Raw genomic sequence first — 21,325 nt, 5'->3', positions numbered from 1 at the left:
ACTTTTATCATGTTTTCATTCCTCACCTGAGCACCGTAGGGGCACAAAAGATCCGCACAAATAGTTTGAATCTGCAGAATTATTTATGCTGAGGCAACATAAAGTTGAAAAACAAACAGCATCATAAACAAATTTATCTGCTTTGATCCCAAAGTTGATATTTTATTGACAAAGTCCTGCTACAGTGTGGAGCTCTGCTATATGGCTGGCTACAATTCCACTTCTACTTTTCCAAAATGTCCGAACAGAAAAATGAAGCAAACCATTCTGACTGAACAGACAAACAAACACATACGAATAAACAGAAACGGGATGCAGTTTGCTTAGTTTACAGTTCAACAAGCCTTAGTGTGATGATTCTTGACAATGTATTTTGTAACGACGACAATGGCGACAATGAGTGGTTATTATAACATTCTGCATTTCTGAAAGTGATGCCTCCGTGACATGTTATCAATCACCCCAGTGCTGCATTGTACGACCACAACAAACACACAGACCGAGACCATGACATTTTATGGATTTATAAACTGTAATCTGATCGCAGTGATAATCATCATGACTCACTGAGAGACACAGGAGGTTTCGAATCCCAGTTGTCTTAGATTGCCTATCTCTACATCAGACAGCGTGACCTAAAGGGTGATGGTCAGAAATAACCCCAGGGCCGAGAAGACGAGCAGAGGTGATGGGCAAAGACCGAGAGATACAGTGGAGAGATAATTTTTCGGAGAGATAGACCACATCCTGCTCGCTATTGATTTGGTAGATTGGAGATGATTTTATGTTCGACCTGAGTCTCTCCTCCCTCTTATTCTTTAAGGCTGCAGAGGTTAACAGGCAGCTCTGCTCTACCCCACACAGGAGTGAATGAACAATGGTGCATCCCAGAATTAAGTAGAATTATTTATAAACATGTGACCTTTGACTGAATAGACTCGTATTGACACTGTCAGAAAGTGCTGCTATTACAGGCTTTCAGCCACTGCACAACTGGTATTTACGATGCCGATGTGAAGACATCCGCCCTAACCCTGGTTCCACCTTGAGCTTTTGACCTGCTGATAAATGGTAGCACCTTGCTCCGCTGGAACTAGAGTTCACATAAATGTCCGCTGTTTGCATAATATATGCTTTGCTATTTTAAATTGGTCATATCCTCTACGAAAATCAAATAAGCCCCCAGTGCCGACCTTCTCATATTAATTTGACAGATAACACATTTGTGTTATTGGACAGGATGCAGAAACGTGAATCTTCTTTGCTTTCTGACGTGTGAAAGATTAATACAGAGAATAAAATCAGGTATAGGTTTAGAGATTCTGCTTCACAGGGCACGTCAGCTTGTTAATGTCTCTTCAAGCATATTCAAAGACGTACATATGCAAATGGTGCGTGCACATCATTGCTCTCCTACCTCCAAGTAGACGACCCAGGGCATGACCAGCGTGGCCACCAGCAGGTCTGCCACAGCCAGGCTGACAATCAGGTAGTTGGTGGTGGTCTGCAGAGCCTTCTCTCTGGACACAGCGATGCACACCAGCACGTTGCCGAAGACGATGACGAAGATGAGCAGCGTGAGCAGCATGGCGTAGTAGTTGTACGGGTGCTTGTGCTCTCGGCCGGTTTCGTTGAAGCTCCATGTTCCATTGTCATAGAAACTGTCATTGTAGGCATACTGGGTAAAGACATCCATTAGCTGTGAATGACGAAGGCCAAGTACGGGCCCTGAAAAATATGCAGACAAAGAGAGAAAGCAGCACTGGAATGTGTCGTCATGTGAACATTTGTAGTCATGGAGGGTAAGAAACAACTTTTTTATCTCTCAAAACCTTTTGTAGCCAGTAACAGCTTCATATTGATTTTCAACTCATAGGAGCCAATATAAAAATCATGTAGAATGAATCCACCATATTTGCCTCTGATCAATAATCAAGTCCTTGGCAGCTGGAATGCACTTAATGGGAAAAAGAGGCTCATTTGGGGAACTGGTTTAAATTACAATGCATCCCATGGCCGCTGGTGAGTGGCCTTGTGTGTACAACATTTATTGAAATACATTGTTTGTTCTTTTCAAGTGATGCAGAACGTTTTTCGTAAGGAATCGGACTCATCCTTTACAGCAAGAAGTCATAAAACGACAAAACCTTTCAGAATGTTGACAGGCACGTAAAGGTGCTCTTTTTTATTCTTTGTCTGAGAAAAAACAGGGGGGGCTGACAGTTTGCAACGAGGACATTCGTGCTTACATTCAGTGTTTTGCCTCAAAAACTCCTTACAAAGACATTAATTGATTACTTCCTCATAAAGATTAGCTAAAATGTTTGGAAATATTTAGAAATATATTTTCCTTCCAGCGGGTGCATAGCTTCATTTTGTATGGAGAACAGAACATTGACTCACATGCAAGAATCAGGCAAAAGTCGAAGCTCAAATCCACAGTCCCAGTTTTAATGCAGGCAGGAGTCATGGTAAGCACGGAAAGACAGTCAGTGATGCAAAGGTTACAGAGAATCCACAGGAAAACTAGAACCACCGCACTGGTTGGCGGAGCATGCAGCTGCAGTGGGGGGATTCTAGTTTGCCTGTGGATTGTTTCTGCATATTATTTTCCCCTACATTCAAACTGGGCACTGAGACCTTTGACAACTGAAACGTAATTACTTTCTTTTGAGTCCAAGAAACAACTGATCAAACGTTGAAGAAATTCCCTGAAGCAGTCTTGAATTTCACATTCAAGAACCAGACACATGTTTTCTGATGCCTACATGACCTTTGACCTCCAAGCACCACAAGGAGCGCCGAAATCTTTCATCGCTGAGGCTAGGCGAATGTTTGTACCGAATTTGAAGACTTTCCCTCAAACTGATCATAAGATATATCTCGTTAAGTAAAACATACTTTGTAAGGCCACCATGAGCTTTGGCTACCAAAATCAAGTGAGTTAATCTGCCCAGTAATGGTCGAAAAATTCCTAAACTACTTCCAATGAAAGATCTGAACTGTTGAGATTATGTAACTGTGTATTGTCAAATCAAAGTAAAAGCTTTGAAAAACTTATACTGGTTTACATGCTCTTAAGTTCAGTAAACACTTAGCTTTCATTGTCCGCAAACTGTTCATTGCTGCCGTTCCTCTTTTCAGCCTCTGTCTCAAAGAATTGGTTTTAGCTCCTGTCTCTTTAAGACCCACCCCCTCTGCAAATTGTGTGGCACAAATTACTTTAATGGTGACAAACCTTTCACAATGCATCATTATGCACCACCACTGTAAATTCTTAAAGTTCAGTTCACCTGTGTCACACTTTGCATTTGTAGCAGTAACTGTGACTTGAGCTTCTGATCACATTATGAAATGAAAGTGATTTATTAGCTACTGCTGGAAATTCAACTCCAATCTACACATAACTCTAATTCTGAATGGAATATGATGATGGCCCCAATGTGCCTCATAAATATTTGAAGGGTACTTTGCATAATTTCTTAAATTGATAATAATGACATAACTCTTCATTTATCAGTTGATTTGACACTTTTGACCACAGATTTTCCACTGCAACCCTACAAAGCCACCACTACAAATGTATTTTGGTTATACATCTCATCTTTTTCATATAGTCAAAAGTACACAGCAACATCCTATTTCACAAAACCATCAGCCGTGCCGTTCCCTCATACCTGTCTAGATTTATGTTTTTGTCATCCTCCTCTTTCCCAGCTCCGTTTTTCTCCCTCCTTCCCCCTCACTCACACCCTAATTGGTTCTGCAGCATTTCAGGCTGCTGCTCCTGCTTACTGCATCCTACTTCAATTACTCTCACTTTCACATTCTCACAATTATTTTCCTACACATGTAAATGTTTCCGCACATCATGTTTGTCTTTCAATTTCACCTTGTTGAGTCATATACCTCACTGTTACCTCTGTTTCCAGCCAATACAATTCAACAGAGAATATAGAGTGTTTACAGTTTTCCAGAATGAATTTGTCTCCAAACCTTTTTTATTTCATAATTCTTTACAATATTTATTTTTGTGAAGGAGTTCTTGAACTTACTTTAGCAGCAAAGCTATTATTTTCCTTCCATTTGCTACAGTCATCTGCTTAACTGTTAGACTTAAGAAAGCCAAGTTTGCCAGAGATACTTTTGTGCCCTTTGCAGAACTATGTGAGCGGGACGATCTCTTGTTGATCACGACACGTTGCACTTGCAAAGGACAGACTCTTTCAGCAATTTGCTATATGATTTTTTAAATAGGTTCAGGTGCATCTAACCTAAAGAGCACCCGAAATGTCACTGCACTAATTAGATTATCTTATTCCTTCACATTAATCTAGCCTTGACTCTGAATGTTAAAAACCTGAAAAGAGATAATTAGCTCAGATTGTCATTACAGAGATAATCAGGTAATATCAGGATGCATAATGTACAATCATACGACCATACAACCAAAAGTGGCTACATAACACAAAGGCCTTCACAACTAAGTGTGGTCCATAGTGTGTGTTGTATGTTTATGTGAGCAAAATAGAATCCAGCGCCTAAGTCTCTGACAATTTCTGAGCCCAGTAGGAGAAGACGGATTAAGAGAGAAAGAGTGAGACGAAAAAAACGTGAGGGAGAATAAGGGAGTAAGTGAGGGAAGAATGATGCAGTTCAGATGTGTAAGCATTGCTCTGGGGCAACAGTCTCTGTGTGTACCCTGCAGATGCCCTGTGCTGTCTCATCTTATTTATTTGCCCACTCTACGTACAGTACATGAGACTGTTCTCACTGCTGGCCTGATAGCTGGTGCTCGTCCATAAACAAAACATCTGCTCCCTGCCTGCAGCCCATGATAACTCATTTCCCTTAAATGATGTCCTCGGTGACCCGTACCGGAGAGTAATAATAATGTCCTTCTCGGCAGGTGTGTCAGAGGTCAGAGAGGTTGACTAAAGCAGATTCATGAATCTTAATCAGACAGGATACCTGGATGCAGATTTATGAACCAGTGTTCCCCTTTTAAATTCAGTATCACAGCGGAAATCTTCTAATCTTAAAATTGTATGCACCGTCCATTTGCTGGCTGTGTACTGCCTCAGTGGTTCTCTCCTGCATTGGGGTAGCCACGGGGTTGAGTTGAGAGCATTCTTTTATTTTCAGATTCTAGCAACAGTTCAGCTTGTCTTACTTTCAACTACACCTTTGAGCAATTTCTTAATGTTATGTGTGCTTCTGAAATAATACAATTGTAATCAGAACCCCTCCCACCTTTGGCTATAGTAGGAGCTGCTGCTGCTAATTCCCCACTGGCTTCCCAAACACTCCGGAGGACTGAACACTTGTTTCTGTAAGAGAGTGTTTGTTTGTGTGCTTGTTGTGACGAGAGCATAAGGGGGCAAATCACTGTGAATGATTTGTTTTTCTTTCCATATTTTCTTATTCAGACCACTCTCTGCCATGGGAGCTGCACTCTATTATTTACAACGCGTGACATTTACATAAATTATTTTGTTTGACCCAATTGATTGCGGAGCCGGCTGGTGTTTATTGCTAATCCAGCAGCGGATGACAACAATGTGTGAGGAAGTGACAAGTGGATCGAGGCTGGTCAAAGGCATTGGCTGTCAGTGGTGGAGTTCCCCAGGATCGTGTGCTTGGTCCCCTGCTGTTTTTTAGTTTGTATAAATGATATGTAATTAATTGGTGCTTGTGTGATTAATTTGACACAATGTCATTAAGGAGCTACTGGCTGTAGGGAGGTAGAGAAAATGCCTAATTATCAGACAATGATTTTGTGCTTTCTTGTTTTAAGATCTTAGAATCATTACCAACGTCTCAAATCCTAATTTAAAGATTTGAAGTCATTCTCACAAAGGGCTACTTCCCTGGATTTAGAAACAGCTCATCAGTTTCACTGTAAGTTGGATTCAAGACTGCTGTAAATTGACGGACTGGAATAACAGATGTTAATCGATACTCTGAGAGAAAACAAAACAGAGCACATCAAGGCATTTCTTCAAATAAGGAATAAATGCATTTGCTTTTGTATGATTTAGAAAAATGTTTAATTGATCGAGTAAGTGTTGTCGTTTTTCTCCTCGCAAACTATTTCAAGTTTCTCTACTTTCTGTCCTTTCTTCTTCTTTTACTTTGTTGGTGAAGGATTTAGAAAAGTAGCAAAGAGGTTTAGCTTAACAGCCGTGCAGCTTAGAGGGCATGGTGAAAATGAAAGAGAAAGCGGCTAAATGTATTTGGAACAATTTACTCATTACTACATACATGTCACCTCAATCTAACACAAAGCAACAACAACAACAATACCAAGCCAACACAGCCACCATATAACAGATACACAAATCGGTCACAGTGAATGGCTTATGATGATTTTGAGCGAGGAAATCGAATGAAATAGATATCTGGGCAGGACAGGACAACTCCTAGACGGGGGAATGTTTGAGTAACTTGGACGGTGGCCCAGTTTTGTGTAATTTTGTCTTCGTGATTAGTTCATGGCACCGGGCCAACAAAAAAGACTTGAGACAGGTACTTCTAGTAACAGGAAGTAAACTGATAAGAGCTGAACTGCAGCTCGCATCCAATAAGTCACATTCGAGAGAACATCATGTACATCTATTAATAAATAAACACTGTACTTTGCCAGGAATGTAGACAAATGAAAGCATAGAGAAATATAGAAAATATGCATTTGCAACATCATAGGTAATGGAACAAAACAGATCCTTTATAGATTATAGTTAGACCAGAACGGGTATATTTTATTCAAGCCAGTGCAATTACTTAGCTTAATAATTGTGTTAAATAGAGTATTAGACATTTTATTCGATGGTAGGCTATAATTCTGATCAACTACAACAATTTAAATGAATATTATAAATTCACCATAATAATAATGTCAAAATTGCAATAAATACAATGGTTAGTCCGTCGGAGCAGAAATTGGCTTTTCCATGTCAAAGGTTTGACTGTGTTTCTGATCAATGCCAATTTCTCTCTAATTATTTTCCAAGGAGCTGCAATTTCCTGCTTTCGGCACACATCTCTCAGTCCGTGCTGTCGGTTTTTGAACAATACACATGCACTTTGTTATTTTTCAACAATGAAGGTGCTAACTGCTGTCCTTTGTACAAATGTTTCTTGAATTTGTATTGTGTCTATTTGGGGGTTACGGTGAGTGGTGCTGCAGTCCCCCTGTATTATTATCCACTATGTTGATAGTTTAGCAGCATTCAACACGCTGTGGGTAAGAAAACCCAAACTCCAATACATAAAATAAGGGTTTGATTGTGAGCCTTAATTTCAAAGTGGAATTTACCATCACAGACAGAAGCAGAAGGAGCCCAGTGGGTGTTCTGCTTGTCCCATTAAAACAACCTGGCAGCCAGCAGAACGAACAATGCGTGAAAACAAAGCTGAAAAAGCATCAAATGGACTAATATAGTTGAGATTCTGTAAACAAATATCTGGTTTGTAAGGCAAGAATTTGTGTACATTCATATTTTGGCTTCAAGTGATGGATTTTTTGGGGGCATTGTGTGTTTGTGTGCTGGATCAAGTTAAGTAAACATATTTAAGAGTGATTTATTATAATTTCTAGTTCAAACAATGGCTTAACTTTATATCCATTAACTCATTAACATTTGTTTTACTGGTATTTGTTCTGAGTCTACTTAACAGACTGATGGAAAGGATGGAGAGATGTGGCTGGATCACTCTCTCTGGGAAAATCCAGACAGCGGCCCGGAATCTTTTTAATACACTGCAGCTAAATGTATTTGACAAAATGCCTCAGTGTAAGAAAAACTCCATGCGATTATTTAGAATCATGGACTTGGAAAACTTGTGCTTGGTCATGAAAAGTGCCGTCTGGGCCACAAGCCTTTAACACTTGTGCTACGATAAGCTGTCTGGAACAGCTACAGGAAATAACCATACACGCTTTTACAGACTGTTTATCTGACTGGCGATGCTGGCATGTTCTGCACAGGGAGTTTGGAGAGTGCACAGTGGGTAGATAGTAAAAACTAATGACTTTGTGAGACAAAGTGCATAAAACACAAAATGTTATGAGCACTTTGTATAGCAGGAACACTTTGATTGTCTTAGAAATACATTTGCTTGCAGTTTTACTAAGTGTTGAGACTACTTACCAGCCTCAGACTTCGCTGTGTCGAGAAGAAGATTAAATATACAAGGTCAACATGTTTTGTATCCACTCAGGTATAAAAAAGAAGTGATTATGCATGGCATTACTATTCAAAATGTCCAGAGCTACTTTACATGTGACTAGGTGGATGATCGTGGCTTGGTCATATTCATCATTTAACCCGTGTCCTCAATACTGTTTCCACAAAATATATTTGTTTGAAAGTAGATACTGAAGAAACTTCTAGATGCATATTTTCAGCTTCAGGTGCATTATGTATGGTAACTAGCCATCAAGCACATATCACATCTTTAAAGTATAGTAGTTCCCCCAGATAAAACTACTTCTATCCCTTCTTCTTCATCCTGGTCCAAAACAGCAGTGGTGCTGTGTAGCCAGAGCTAGCAACCATGTCAGCAACTTGGCAACAGTTCACTCTGGGAAGTCCCATAAGTAAGACTTCAGTTGAGTTGATAGATCACCACTCCCATGAAGGTTTGTAGCACAGCACATGTATCAGATCGGTGGTAGGTTGTCCGCAATGTCCAGGTATCAGAATCGGGATGACGAAGCAAAGAATCTCATCTTAAAAAGAGGAAGGTGGAAAAAGTAAAAAATCTGGTTTGAATTTCCGTCCGACTGTGTGATGCAAAACCTCAAAGTTTAAAAAAAGTAGAGTGATTTTCATGTTGTAACTTTGCTGTTATTATAGGTAACTGAGTATGGTTACTGCGGAAATTGAGAAACTCAGCGGGCATAGCAGCTTTAATTAAGGGATGTGAAGCTTAGCAATTGGAATTGCAACACCAAAATTATTTGTGCTAAAACTACAAAGCTACTTTATGATGACACATAGACCTTTAAGATGCTTCATCCGCTCACTGGGCACAGGCTGTCCTCACGGCCCTTCCACTGGTGAATCACAAGACTCAATGTATGCATTTATAACCCTATTACAGCGGCCATGATTTAACTATTTGAAGTGACTTTAATCAATTTTTGTGCGCTGGGGGGACTATAATTTTGAAAATGCCCTTTTCTTATTCTCACTCACTGTGTCACCATTATCCAGAGACCCACCAACATTCAACATTACTGAGCGCTGCTCCTGCTACAAGGTACTTTCCTACATACTGATATTCATATATGAAAGGTTAATATTATTAAACTGAAAACAGAAGAGCAGCTTAGGCATCAGCTGTCATCATTAAACAGCCAAAAAAGAGCAGAGTTCTGGATTTCCGAGCAGTTGACCTGTCCTGAGTTTGATCCTTAAATAGCCTGACCTCTCTTTCTACCCACAATCTCTCTGTCTCACATCTAACCGCATACTCTTATTCCCGGGTGACTGTCGGTGCTGATCTATGAAAGCAGGAGGCATTATCTGACTATCCTTGATTTCCACAGTGGTGACAAGGCTTTTTCCTCGGCAGACTCCCGGGCTCCCTGGCCTCCATGTGCAACAAAAACAGATAAGAAGCACAAGCGAAGCAGTTTGTCTCGCACCCAGTGACTGCATGTATTCTGTGCTGAACTTGGCTCTTTTCGGTCCTCCATCAGATACTGTGGAGAAGTTTGCTCCGAGAGAAAATGATCCTCCTGACAATAACACTATCTGACGCTTTGCAGAAGCATGGACAGCTTATTAAACTTACACAGATTGAATCTTCTGATGTGAAGAAATGGAAATTACAACAGCACGACTTTATTATGTGCAGTTTGTTCTAGTTTTACAGCTGCCATGTTGTATTAATGTGGCGTTTTTATAGTAATTAGGATTAGTAAATTTGTAAGTTAATTACAGGAAAACAAAATAGGCATGACTGTGCACTATTATCATTAGCACATCCTTATAAAAATAAATATATAAACTGTTTCGGTTTTTTTTGCGTCAGCTGCAACTGCTATCGTACTCAAAATGATTTTGATTAGCAAAAAATTCCTCATTCTTCCTTTTGGTCAGAAATCTTAAAAGCTGGCGCAGAACAGTGGATGTATTAATCTAACATTAGCAGCTTTTATGCTGCTTCATACGTGGCAACTGTTGTGTAATTGCATCGAATCCCCCACAACAGAGAGGTGAAAACCTAATTATCAGGCGCCTCGTAGCTGTTGACTGCTAATCTCATTCAATCATGCAGCAGTCATGCAGTCATTAGTTTATTAAACTGTGCAGTAAACGACACTATTAATCTGAAACATAAGCCTTTGTGTTGCATCGCTGGGATTGTGCAGCTCTCCGATTTGATTGTTGAAATCCGTCACACACGCGGGCCCTGACGAGCTCGCACACTGCACACGCGACGTATGCAGCTGGGAAACAGAAACACACCATTCACTGGTACCTTCATTACCTGGCTTCAAAACATGACACATTCCATTAGGGTTGTTTTGCTCTATTTTCCCCATTTTCCCTTCACATTCTAGAGAATTGTTGAAAGTGCTACACCACCAATGTGAAATATGTTTCAGAATATACATGCATAAGGCATTGGAGACGAACTTATAATAGATTCATTCACTTTTGAGGGGCTAATGCATGAAGTTAATATGCGCTTCAATTTGATTATCAATAATTTACAGCAGATTTGAATCATAGAATTCCGTAATAAGGTAATGAGCATCCGCAGCTCTAATGATACAGATGGGGTGCTCCGCTGTGCCTCTCCTCTCAAGCCTTTGCAGCTTGAAATCTTTTTTCCTAATTCTCAGTATCAGCGCATGCAAAGGGGAAGCAGCACCTCGCGCTGATACCACTCGGTCAATACTGTCAAAGTGTTGATTCTCCCCCGTGATAGCCTTCCCCTTAATTAGTTTTCTAACTGCCACAGCCCTCTTAGTTGCCTGGTCAAAATCATTGACGCTGGCAAAGTCAATGACCGTCTTGTGATTTCTCCCTTTTCCCTGGGAAGATTGCTCCTCTTTTGTTGCTGTGTGAGAGAAGAGGCAAGTCATCGCAACTGTGGAGCTACTTTCAATGGGCTGCCTGTGTAGGTGGTCATTTCTATGACTTTTATCGTGCTGCAGAAAAAAACCTGCTCGTTTGGAACAGTGCAATTATCGTGTCATCATCTTCCCATTGCAATTACGGCCCCTTTCCACTCTACACTTATCATTGCAACCCACTTTCTTGCCAGATCCGTGAAGGTGCACTCGGTTTGGTGCTGAGGCCTCAGATTTACTGCCGACTGGATATTTGTGGATCTTTCCTTAGAAGAGAACGAGCGCAAATGTAAATTTAAACCTGATTAACATCGCTAGGATTCAACGGAAAATGAGAAGAGTTTGTCTCAGGATGCTGGGTTACCTGAGTTGACTGGAGCAATCCAGCAGGGACCACTCAGTCATCTATTTGAGTGACATATGCAATAACCTGTATCACTGGAAGTGGCATTCAGAGAGCAAATTTGAACATTGACAAGGGACTTCTCACTGTGGGGACGCTGTCAAAACGAAGGCGAGGCGAGGTGAAATACTGGAGAGCATCCAGGAAGCTTCAAGACAAGTCCAACTGGGAGAAAGGAAGAGAGGGACGTAAAAGGCTGATAAAAAGCCACTGATGCATCATGCTCAAAAGACAGATGCCCTCCGGGAACGAAACCTATGCATCGATGTTATTGATACAACAAGACGTAAAGGTTATAGTAGTGGTGACTTCCGCCGTTATACCTACTCAATTCAAACCATAAGGGTAAGAATGGTAGGGCATCCACCCACTGGAAAGGGAGGAGAGGGAGGATGGTAACAAGCCTCCATCGACCTCATTAGATTGTCGGGAAGCTTCAGCCTAACAACAGGTCTTGTCTCTTGTGAGGTAGTCACACACACACACACACACACACGCACACACACACACACACACACACACACACACACACACACAAACACCGCCTACTGTTCCATTACACTGCATGAGGCGCACAAACATACTTCCCTGCCTCTGCCTTTTCCTGACACACCTTGCCTGCCCAACCAGAGGCTCGTAATCCAAAGGTAAATCAAGTGCTGCTGCAGGTCTCCACCACGCCTGTCGGCAGCCGTGTTGTTTATAAAACAAGCGCTGTAAATAAAACAGGGTTTTCCCAAAGCCGATCCGTGCCTCGGCTGCTCTGCACAGTCAACTGAGACAGTTTATAATCCTGCAGACACCCACACTGACCTGGGTCGTGTTGTGTTTTGTCTCGGGGACCAGACTCTTTGCAACAGTGATACGCAGATCAAGACCAAAGTGAGGATACTGTGATACCTGTGTCTCTCTGATGATATTCATAGCTTTACTACTGATATAAGCTAAATATAAACATTGCCTTGGAATAAATTTTCAGTCGCCGATCTCAGAGTCAACGGGCAGTTTAATTCGACATCAAGCGTAGACTCCATCGTCCATTCCCCATACACTGTTTACAGGCCGAGGAGTCCGCACAAGTTGAAAGATTCTCACACAATTTTTTGGGGGGGGTTTAAGGTCCAGACAACCTTTTGGGCTAATCTCCATTCACAGCTACCTGAATGTGTTCAATGTGATCCACCTCTGTTGCTCTCCACACCGACTGTTTACCCGAGGGCGACCAAAGCCTGTTCAAACATGATTGGTCAAAAGAGAAAAATAAATCAAAACGTCCGAAATCGTATCCCTTGTTACAGATTCTGCGTATTCGCTTGAAGATTCTTCTTAAAGAGATTACACGACAGCAAATTTCCAAGCCGTCAGTCCGTAAAAGCGATTGGGAAAAAAGTCACTTTTCTTGCAGTTTAGCATTTCGCATCTGGTGTTTATGCTTTATTTCATGTTGCAGCTCCACTTCTAATGTTATATCCATGTAAAATAAAATATAGAAAAAAAATGAAAATGTGGCTACCTCAACTATCTGCAGCAAAGCCAACAGCTTTAATTAATTGGGGACAAAAAGTTGTCTTTGTCACTACTTCGCACATGTAAGCACATGCTTGGGCAAGTGATAGCATGCCACAAATTGATTATGTATGTGAAAACTTGTGATCCCTTTCCTAAGTGAAAATTGGATTTAAGCAGGATCAAATTTGTAAGTGTGAGATTTCCTGCCCTCGCTGTAAATCTACACCACCAGCTCCAACACCAGAAAATCAACAAGACCTCAGTGGGACCGGAGCTGCAACAAGTGTGATTCTGCAAAAAGGTCAACTGGCCTGATGGATTAGTCGTGACACCACAAACTACCACGATGTATCAGGGCTGTCACTTCTGCCGCCTATGTGGAAAAAAGATGCAAACTGCTCTGTGACCACTGAGAGGTTTGCAGTTTTGAAGGTAATAAAGATTCAATAACACAGCAGCTGTTTGCGTCTCTATCTGAGTAGAACCAAACAAAATCCCAACATTGAGACAAACATGAGCAACCCACTGGAGTCATATTTCACCTGACGACCTTGAGTCCAGCTTTGCAGTATTTTTTTGTAACCTGTGCTCGACTGAGGAACATTTTAAAATCCTCAGCTTCATTTATTTCCTTTGTTGCTCTGCCATTCATGCCGAGCAGGTAGCGTGTACTCTGCTAATCAGAGCTTGCCTGCAGGAAATGGCTGCCTACGGCTACTTGTGTGTGGTTGATGAGAGTCACTGGTAAGCAACCACTGAGTCAATACTGAATTAAAATGGCTATAGGATAAAGAACCTAGGTTTGGCTGTTAATCATCGATTGGCACTATAACTATTTACATAATCATGAACATTTCATTCATCTCACTTGTTTGCTCTAATGGAAAATCTTACTCCAGAGCACAGCTTTCTGTTTCCTCTGCTATTTTCAGACATTACCAGTTGCTACGAGAGTATTTGATTGAACATTAATTTATCAGCGCTTTGACCAAAAGGTCACACAGACAGGAGGATGTATGCTTTCTTTGTTCACCAAACAAAGGACGACCAGACTCTTGAGGGAAATGTCAAAGAAGCCACCACTGAAAGGCTGTGTAACCTCAGCTTTTATATGGCTTTGACACAAGAGGTTTTTTCAAAGTGAGGCATGAGTCTTATCATGCCAAGCTGGAATGTGATCCATCGCCCCTCCTGATCTCACTTTTAACCTTTTTATGTTTGGCATTTTTAAAGCAGAGATGGTGAGCGGTGTAAATCATTTGCTTTGAGGGCCTGCATTTCAGGCATCTGCCATCTGCCGGAGCTGGAGTGATCCGGAACTCATTTTAAGTCTAAAGGCTTTGATTGGTCATCAAGACTAGAAAAGTGCTATACAAATACAAAAACAATTAACCATTTAAAGGGAGACACTCTTGTATGGACCACACAGTCCTATTTCAGGCCGTTCAGACCAAACACCAGACAGCAAGGTAAGTGGGAAGAAATGTATATTTCTCTTGGGAAACTCTCTTCTATCTTTCTACTTTTGTTATTAATCCTGTCGGCCTGTTAATCGCTGCTCTGGTCCAGATTTTTTGCTGGAACATTCAGAGAATCCCCCTGCGAGCCTGGAAGTCGGTTATAAACCATTTATCTCTGATATTTGATCAACGTCTATGGAGCCAAAGCCAATTGGGACACCCAAAGTTAAGTGACATTTATTCTAGATGTAAATCTGTATGCAGCGTATGTGACACAAGGGAGGTGCCTGATAGCCTCTGACATTGTAGCCCGACTGTAGCTAAAGCACTTTCACACCTCTTAGGGGAATAACGCATGTGTGTTTGTGTGCAGCTCTGCCGCCAATCAGGGAGAGTGGGAGTCATGGAAAGGTTCATTGTTCTTCCCACACACAGGCACCTTTTAACTGCCTGTTGCTCAAGCTACGAAGGACCCAAACCACTGGGGCTTCGAAATAAAGACGTGTGCTGGTGAAAATCCATCCAACAGAGCATTAGGTGTTAGTCAATTAGCTGTGCATTTGATAGCGAGGATGTCACTTTGTATGTTTGTAAGACAGGCCTTTGTGAAGGAAAAAATAATACAGTTTGGGTACATCGAAAAATGTCACTATTGTAAAATATATGTAAAAGGTTTATATAATTTGTGTTAAATAGAATGACTGAGTGACAACAGTGCCTTGGGCAGCAAAATGCAAGCCCTACCTACTGATTTAGGGTTGGGTTATTACTCATAATGCACCATAAGGTATATGTACACCACGTGGATCAATATGTCACATGGACGCACAATTAATGCACAGACAGACACAGCAGCTAATTTAACTTTTCAACTATAACCCGGATCATAACCAGATCACGCTGGGTCTTCTATTGGCTTTGGGACCTAATTGGCTCCTCAATCCTTTCAGTGATGGTGCTGGTCCCTGGAGTGTTGAGGTGTTTGACATGCCGGGGAATGGGTTTCAGGGGAGGGTGATTGTGGGCCTGTCGGATACGTTCGCAGAGATCCAATAGAATTAAATGATTTAATTGTTAAAACACAATGGGGCCTTATGAGCCACATGACCGCCGCACACGTGATGCACAATTTACAGGAGGTGCTGTGCCAGTGGTTTTTAGAGTCGCCCCACCTCTCACATGAGGCTCGTGCAGTTTTATTACTAATATGCAGGAATTCCACTGCTGGTGATGTGGGGTTGATGTTTCTACTGTCTGCAATTTGGAGGTCATTTTGACCATCCGGCGTGCAGCCTATGCTTTAGGGCTCTGTAAAAAAGGTAAGCTGTTTATATTTAATTTTAGCTCGCTTATGTTTCAGACAGAGCCACACGCAAAGGTCACTGGAGCTCCTGCGCCTGCTCTCCTGTCTTTTTTGTTTCCTCTGGTTCAACTTAAGCAATTTTTTCCTGCTTCTTCGGCCTACATCGACACAACTGAGAGATAAATCCACCGCACTATAGAGGATTCTGCGTCCGGTGTTAGAGCCGTGAAGAAGCGTTGACATTTATATGTCAATGTCAGTATCAAAGTCCACAAGACACTGTTTAACCTATATTAAGGCTGTACAGATACTGTATGCCTTATGGTGTCGTCATATTGCAAACCTCACTATCCTATGTGTTCCTGAGGTAGTGTTCACCCATTTCCATCAACCTCAGTGTGAGCAGGACTTGGGAGGGCATCGCCCGATGATTCACTTTTGAAACTGGTTGTTCGAAGGTCAGGGTCAAGGTCGGCAAAATATGGTCCAAAGAACACATTTTCCGAGATATCCCAGCAAATAATAGAGATAACGAGACAATCCAAAGCTTATATTAATCAGAGAATTATTCCCCATCATGTGGCATCATGAAATAGATACAAAAAATATGCATAGCACATTATAAAATACATTGTTTTGCTGTAACTCTGCATCCCTGGATTGAAAAAATTATTCACAATTAAATTCAAAACAATTGATGATTTTATGGGAAGAACTATGTCATCACAACGTCACTATGAAATCAGGAAATGGTCCCACACATTTTACAGATGCATTCACCTTTTGCAACCAACAACACTAAAGAAATGATCTACAACAAACAATAATCCTATCCTATCCTAAGTTATAAACAACATGATGACATCATTATGAAAAAACATCATTATTATTAAAAGATTGCTACTGTGTAGGCAACGCTACGCAGTGCTGACTGAGGTATAGCCCACACAGTGTGTACCCATGTGATGCATCACTCCTACAATGCTTTCATATACACTTGAACCACCCCCACATCAGTGCATTAGAGATGTTTCTTGTATATGACTTTCATATATATATATGTTTGATAATTAAGGATGTGGTCACACATCACAGAAATCTAGTTTATAAGGCTAAACTGTTCAAAGAAGCGGAACAAACTTGCTTCACTTTGTTCTTTTTATCAGTTTTAATGGATTGAAACTCAAATTAACCACAGGCTTAAACGGTAGCGGCAGATGCTAAAAGCTACTTTCAGGGAGGCCAAATCTGACTGCACAAGATTAAAATTGACTGATCACATTCCAAGAAAATACTGAAAACTGAAAACCGCATCAGTCCCATTGGCTCTGCCTTATATGAGAGGAAAGCAGAGCTGAGTTGAAACATAGCCAAAGTTAATTAGACTTGAAATGTTGTTGTCAACCCAAACAGACCCAAATGGAGAAAGGGCCGAGGCAGCAATGAATGAACTGCTGCAATCGAGAAGAACTGCAATACATGCTTATTTTCACAGTTAAGCATCTCTGTTTGCCCCGAGAAGAAGCTCATGTGGTAATGATGATGCACCATGAGCAGAGCTGATAGACAGCCTACCTGGGGCCACACAGGCATTAGACAGACTGACACACAGACATGAGAACTACAGCAAATCATGTTGGCCACCACAAGCCTGTAAACAAACATCTTTGGTTGCGGCTTGTAATTGGATTTAAGAAGCACAGGTAGTGACACTGTGTTGTTTTTGTTTTATGCACGACATCTCTCTTGGGCGCAGCGTGTTGAATTCATATTCCAACATTTGCTGACCAGCTGCATCAAGTTATTTGGCTATAAACCCCTGAACCACTGTGCACATGCTGCATGCCTCATCCTCTTAACCACTGTGTAGCAATTCAAGTAATTAATTCTGAGCTACACATCTGCTTTTAAATGGACAATTGTCTGAAAGCATGCTGCAGGACATTTGATTCGGTGAGAGCCGTCTGTGTCAAACAGCTGGGATGGCAGCTCTGCCGAGGCTGGTTTCCACGCACGTTACGACAGATCAGAGTCACAGAGGTGTTCACTCCATGTCTGAAGGATGCACAGCTGGTGGACACAATGTCCAGTCGCAGCAGATATCTCGTTATTTAACCGAAGAGGTTTTCACTTCGGGTTAGCAAGTCAATTTATTGGGTTAAAAAAGCATTTGAATCATTCATTCCACCCAATTGGAGTTGACATAATCAATTTGCCTTGTAAAATGAGGGTTGGCTGCAATCCTTATTTTTTTTCACCAGCAGCAGCTATTTGGCGGTCCGGTGTTTTGGCTGAAGACCCAGAGAAGCTGCCAACCGAATGTCACTGCCTGTGTTGTCTTTTACCTGAGGCATCCGTTTTTGGGTACGATTATGTGACATTCTGCATTGACCTATCATATTTGTCTTTGTGTTCTTATTCCTTTTTGTCTTAAGTTATTGCTGACTTGAAAAGTACCTGGATATCAACATTATCCCTCTCTGCCATATGCTATTTTGAAATTCTCACCATGCTATTGAATAAGGATCCCAAAAGTCATTCAGAGTTGTGTAAATCTGAGGTAAAGTTTTGTGACGACAAATACACACAAATGCAGCAGCACCAGACTATGCATGGAGTGAAAATACCCGAATATATAACAAGCTGGTGTGAACTCTCTTTTACAGTAAGTGCCCCAGATGCAGATGAACCTCCTCGTTATTTGCACCTCGTTTATTTTGCCGGTTGCTATTGACATGTTGGAGCTGCTCGGTAAAGGGCTGGTGGCGGGCAGGAGGGGCCGTGCAGCCGCAGCAGCAGTCACCTGCTCCGCATGAAGCGCGGCGAGGAGACGCGCTGCCCCTGGAGGGGCCAGCCACTGAATCCCACCAGAATCGGAACGGTGCGTGCCATGGGATGGAAAGCAGGGACAGTTTGGCACAGACGCACAGCCACCCTCAAGAATTCAACTAACAGCCCGGGTAGAGCACTCTCACTGGACTGGGTTAGAGAGGAGAGCCAATGTTTGCCTCCTCTTGTTTTGCATTGAAAGACAACAAGGATCAATACTGTAAACAATCGACCTGCTGTACAAATAAACCCTCTTAGTAAACAGGGCTGAGCGTGTGGCACCTGCACCGTTCGTGAGCGGATGCGCGCACACCCATTCACTCACAATCACAGAAAAGTGTTGGTTTGGAAATGCGCTCCGGGGCGAAACGACAAACAGAAAAAAGCACCTTGAAAGTTAATATCTCGCGAATCACTTGCAATAAATCAGTTGGTGTGAGGGGAGTCTCTCAGGAACTGGAGTGGACTGGACCTCCGGAATGGAAATGCATTATTAAACAATATGCATGAGGCTACTTAATAAAACCAGAGAATACTTGTGTTCCTCGGTGTAAGTTTGGCACATCGCAGATATAACAAAAAAAAAATGAAATGACTGTCTTACCTTCACGCCATAAGTTTGACTGAATCTTTGTTGTGTGCAGGCTGATAAGTCCAAGAGCATCCACATGCAGTTAGCTCCCACTGTATCCGAACATTGTTACAGCTGCTCTGCGTGCATTGACCGAGTGTGCGCCGCGGCTCGGGTGCGAGGCATCAGCAGCAAATTCACTGAGAGGCAAATAGAAAAAAACAAAAAAAAAACTGCGAGCAAAAATCACATCCACGTACAAACTCCGTGAGACTAAAATATACTAATTACTTCATCAACTGTTTCCCCCCCACCCCCTGTTGTTTGAAGGAGGGTTTTCTAGGAACGGTCTCATCCAGTGTCGCGCTCCTGAGAAGCGAGAGGAGCGATGGAAAGTGTCCGTGCGCCGCGCAGGCTCTGACGGAGGCAGGAGACTGTACTGTGGAGAATCGAGGCGGGGTTACTTCTGTTTAAACCCGGCCAGGGACATATGCTTCCCTTAATGTCACCAGCACCGCTGAAACCTTAACTCACCGTGTGTGCGTGTGTGTGTGTCTGTGTGTGTGTCACATTTTTTCCGAACAGCACTTGTGCGGCAAGGGATGCGCTTTTTCTTTTCTATTTCAGGATTAGAAAGTAAAGGGGGGAAATGTGGATGTGTGTGTGTGTGTGTGGGGGGGGGGGGGGGGGGGGGTTTGATGAAGGAGATTTGAAACATAAATAGTTTGGTCATGATTGAGCAGTAATTTATTTACAGCCTGTGATATATGTGCATTACATCGACCTGAAAAATGATATCATGGGAATGGACTGTCGTATAAACACTGCACTGAGAACTATACAATTAACATCTCTCTCTCTCTCTCTCTCTCTCTCTCTCTCTCTCTCTCTCTCTCCCTCTCTCTCCCTCTCCCTCTCTCTGTCTCTGTTTCAGAAAAAGCACAAATTAGATTTTATCTTCTTTCCTATCCATTAACAAACTAGACCCTCGACTTTCATTCCTGTCATGTAACCGGGAGCCAGTTTACACATGGGAAGATTTGTGAATGCAATTAACCAGCTAGAGGGAGAAATAACCAGAGTATCCCCCTCGAAGACAAGCACCCGATACACAATGCACCGCACCGTGAATGTCACACACCATCTTTTCAGATTTATTTCAACCTGTACACTTGGAGAGGCATCGAACACAAATTACACACCACCTGCTTCCGTCTGTACCTGAAGAGGCATGTACACACGAGGAGAGGGGTTCCATTACTGAAACCAGTACCCAGATGGTGCCAAATGCAGGCCTACTAACAGATGTATAGACGCAATAGCTCTAACTGCTTGTAATAGGATTTATAATGGAGAAATTGCAGTCCAGATATAGAGTATGTTCAAGTGTCTTACATATTTTTCACATGATGTATCGCTAGGATTGTGCAAGCAGTGTTGTTATGTGTCTGCTTCCTTCTCCAGTGATGGATCTTCTTCCAGAGCTCGTTATTTTACAGCTGAAGTTATGTTTGTTAATCGCAACCATATCTGCATCTCCACACGGGTGAGACGACCTGGATTCTATTTGCTAACACGAAACTTAGTGATTCATGGATTTTATTTGACAGTTTCATTGAAATAGTCCCCTATGGCTGCGGGGAAGGATTAAGCTGACAGCTCCGACATGGCAAGATTAACACGGAAATATCAATGAATGATTAAAAAAGGGAGAAAAAAACATTGCTCTCAGCAAACTTTTCACATCAATCACTATTCAAGTGTTTCGCTGGACAGTACATGACTCATCACTTAACAGAGGCCACAAGTCACGCAGTGTCAATAATACCTCGAAAAAAACGAAGAAAATCAAATACAGAACACATCCTTATATTCTACAGGATATCCTTTAAGTATATTAGTCACAGGCATTTCTAGAGCTCCTGTTTGAATCCTCCCAAGCTGCTTATGAGATTTGAATCTTTTTCGCAGATTAACTGCCGTGTACAAAAAAGTTTCCTTCACCTGGGAGGGACACAGTGGAAATGCTTGGCAGGGAAGATGCCTCACCTGGATTAAAGAATTCAGTATTGAGCTATTGAGGGACAGCACCATGCACAGTTCAAGCCCTTCTTGTTGACCACCTATCAAAGTGAGAAAGGTAAGGTTGAGCACTCGG

The 21,325-nt window shown here is 41.9% G+C and overlaps 1 protein-coding gene across 1 annotated transcript in view; it reads right to left on the bottom strand.

Moving 5' to 3' along the window:
- drd2a (dopamine receptor D2a) overlaps positions 1-19,478 on the bottom strand; it is a 35,724-nt gene extending 16,246 nt beyond the window's left edge. The window contains exons 1-2 of the mRNA XM_062385212.1: positions 19,201-19,478; positions 1,418-1,728 (exon numbers count right to left, since the gene is read on the bottom strand). Coding sequence (XP_062241196.1) covers positions 1,418-1,696 — 279 coding nt within the window. The 5' untranslated portion in view covers positions 1,697-1,728; positions 19,201-19,478. The remainder of the gene's footprint in view (positions 1-1,417; positions 1,729-19,200) is intronic.
- Positions 19,479-21,325: the final 1,847 nt, after the last annotated feature.

This window comes from Platichthys flesus, chromosome 4 (genome assembly GCF_949316205.1).
Source record: "Platichthys flesus chromosome 4, fPlaFle2.1, whole genome shotgun sequence".
Taxonomy (NCBI): Eukaryota; Metazoa; Chordata; class Actinopteri; order Pleuronectiformes; family Pleuronectidae; genus Platichthys; species Platichthys flesus.
The sequence above is the reverse complement of the archived record's forward strand: the minus strand, read 5'-3'. Positions and strand labels throughout refer to the sequence as shown.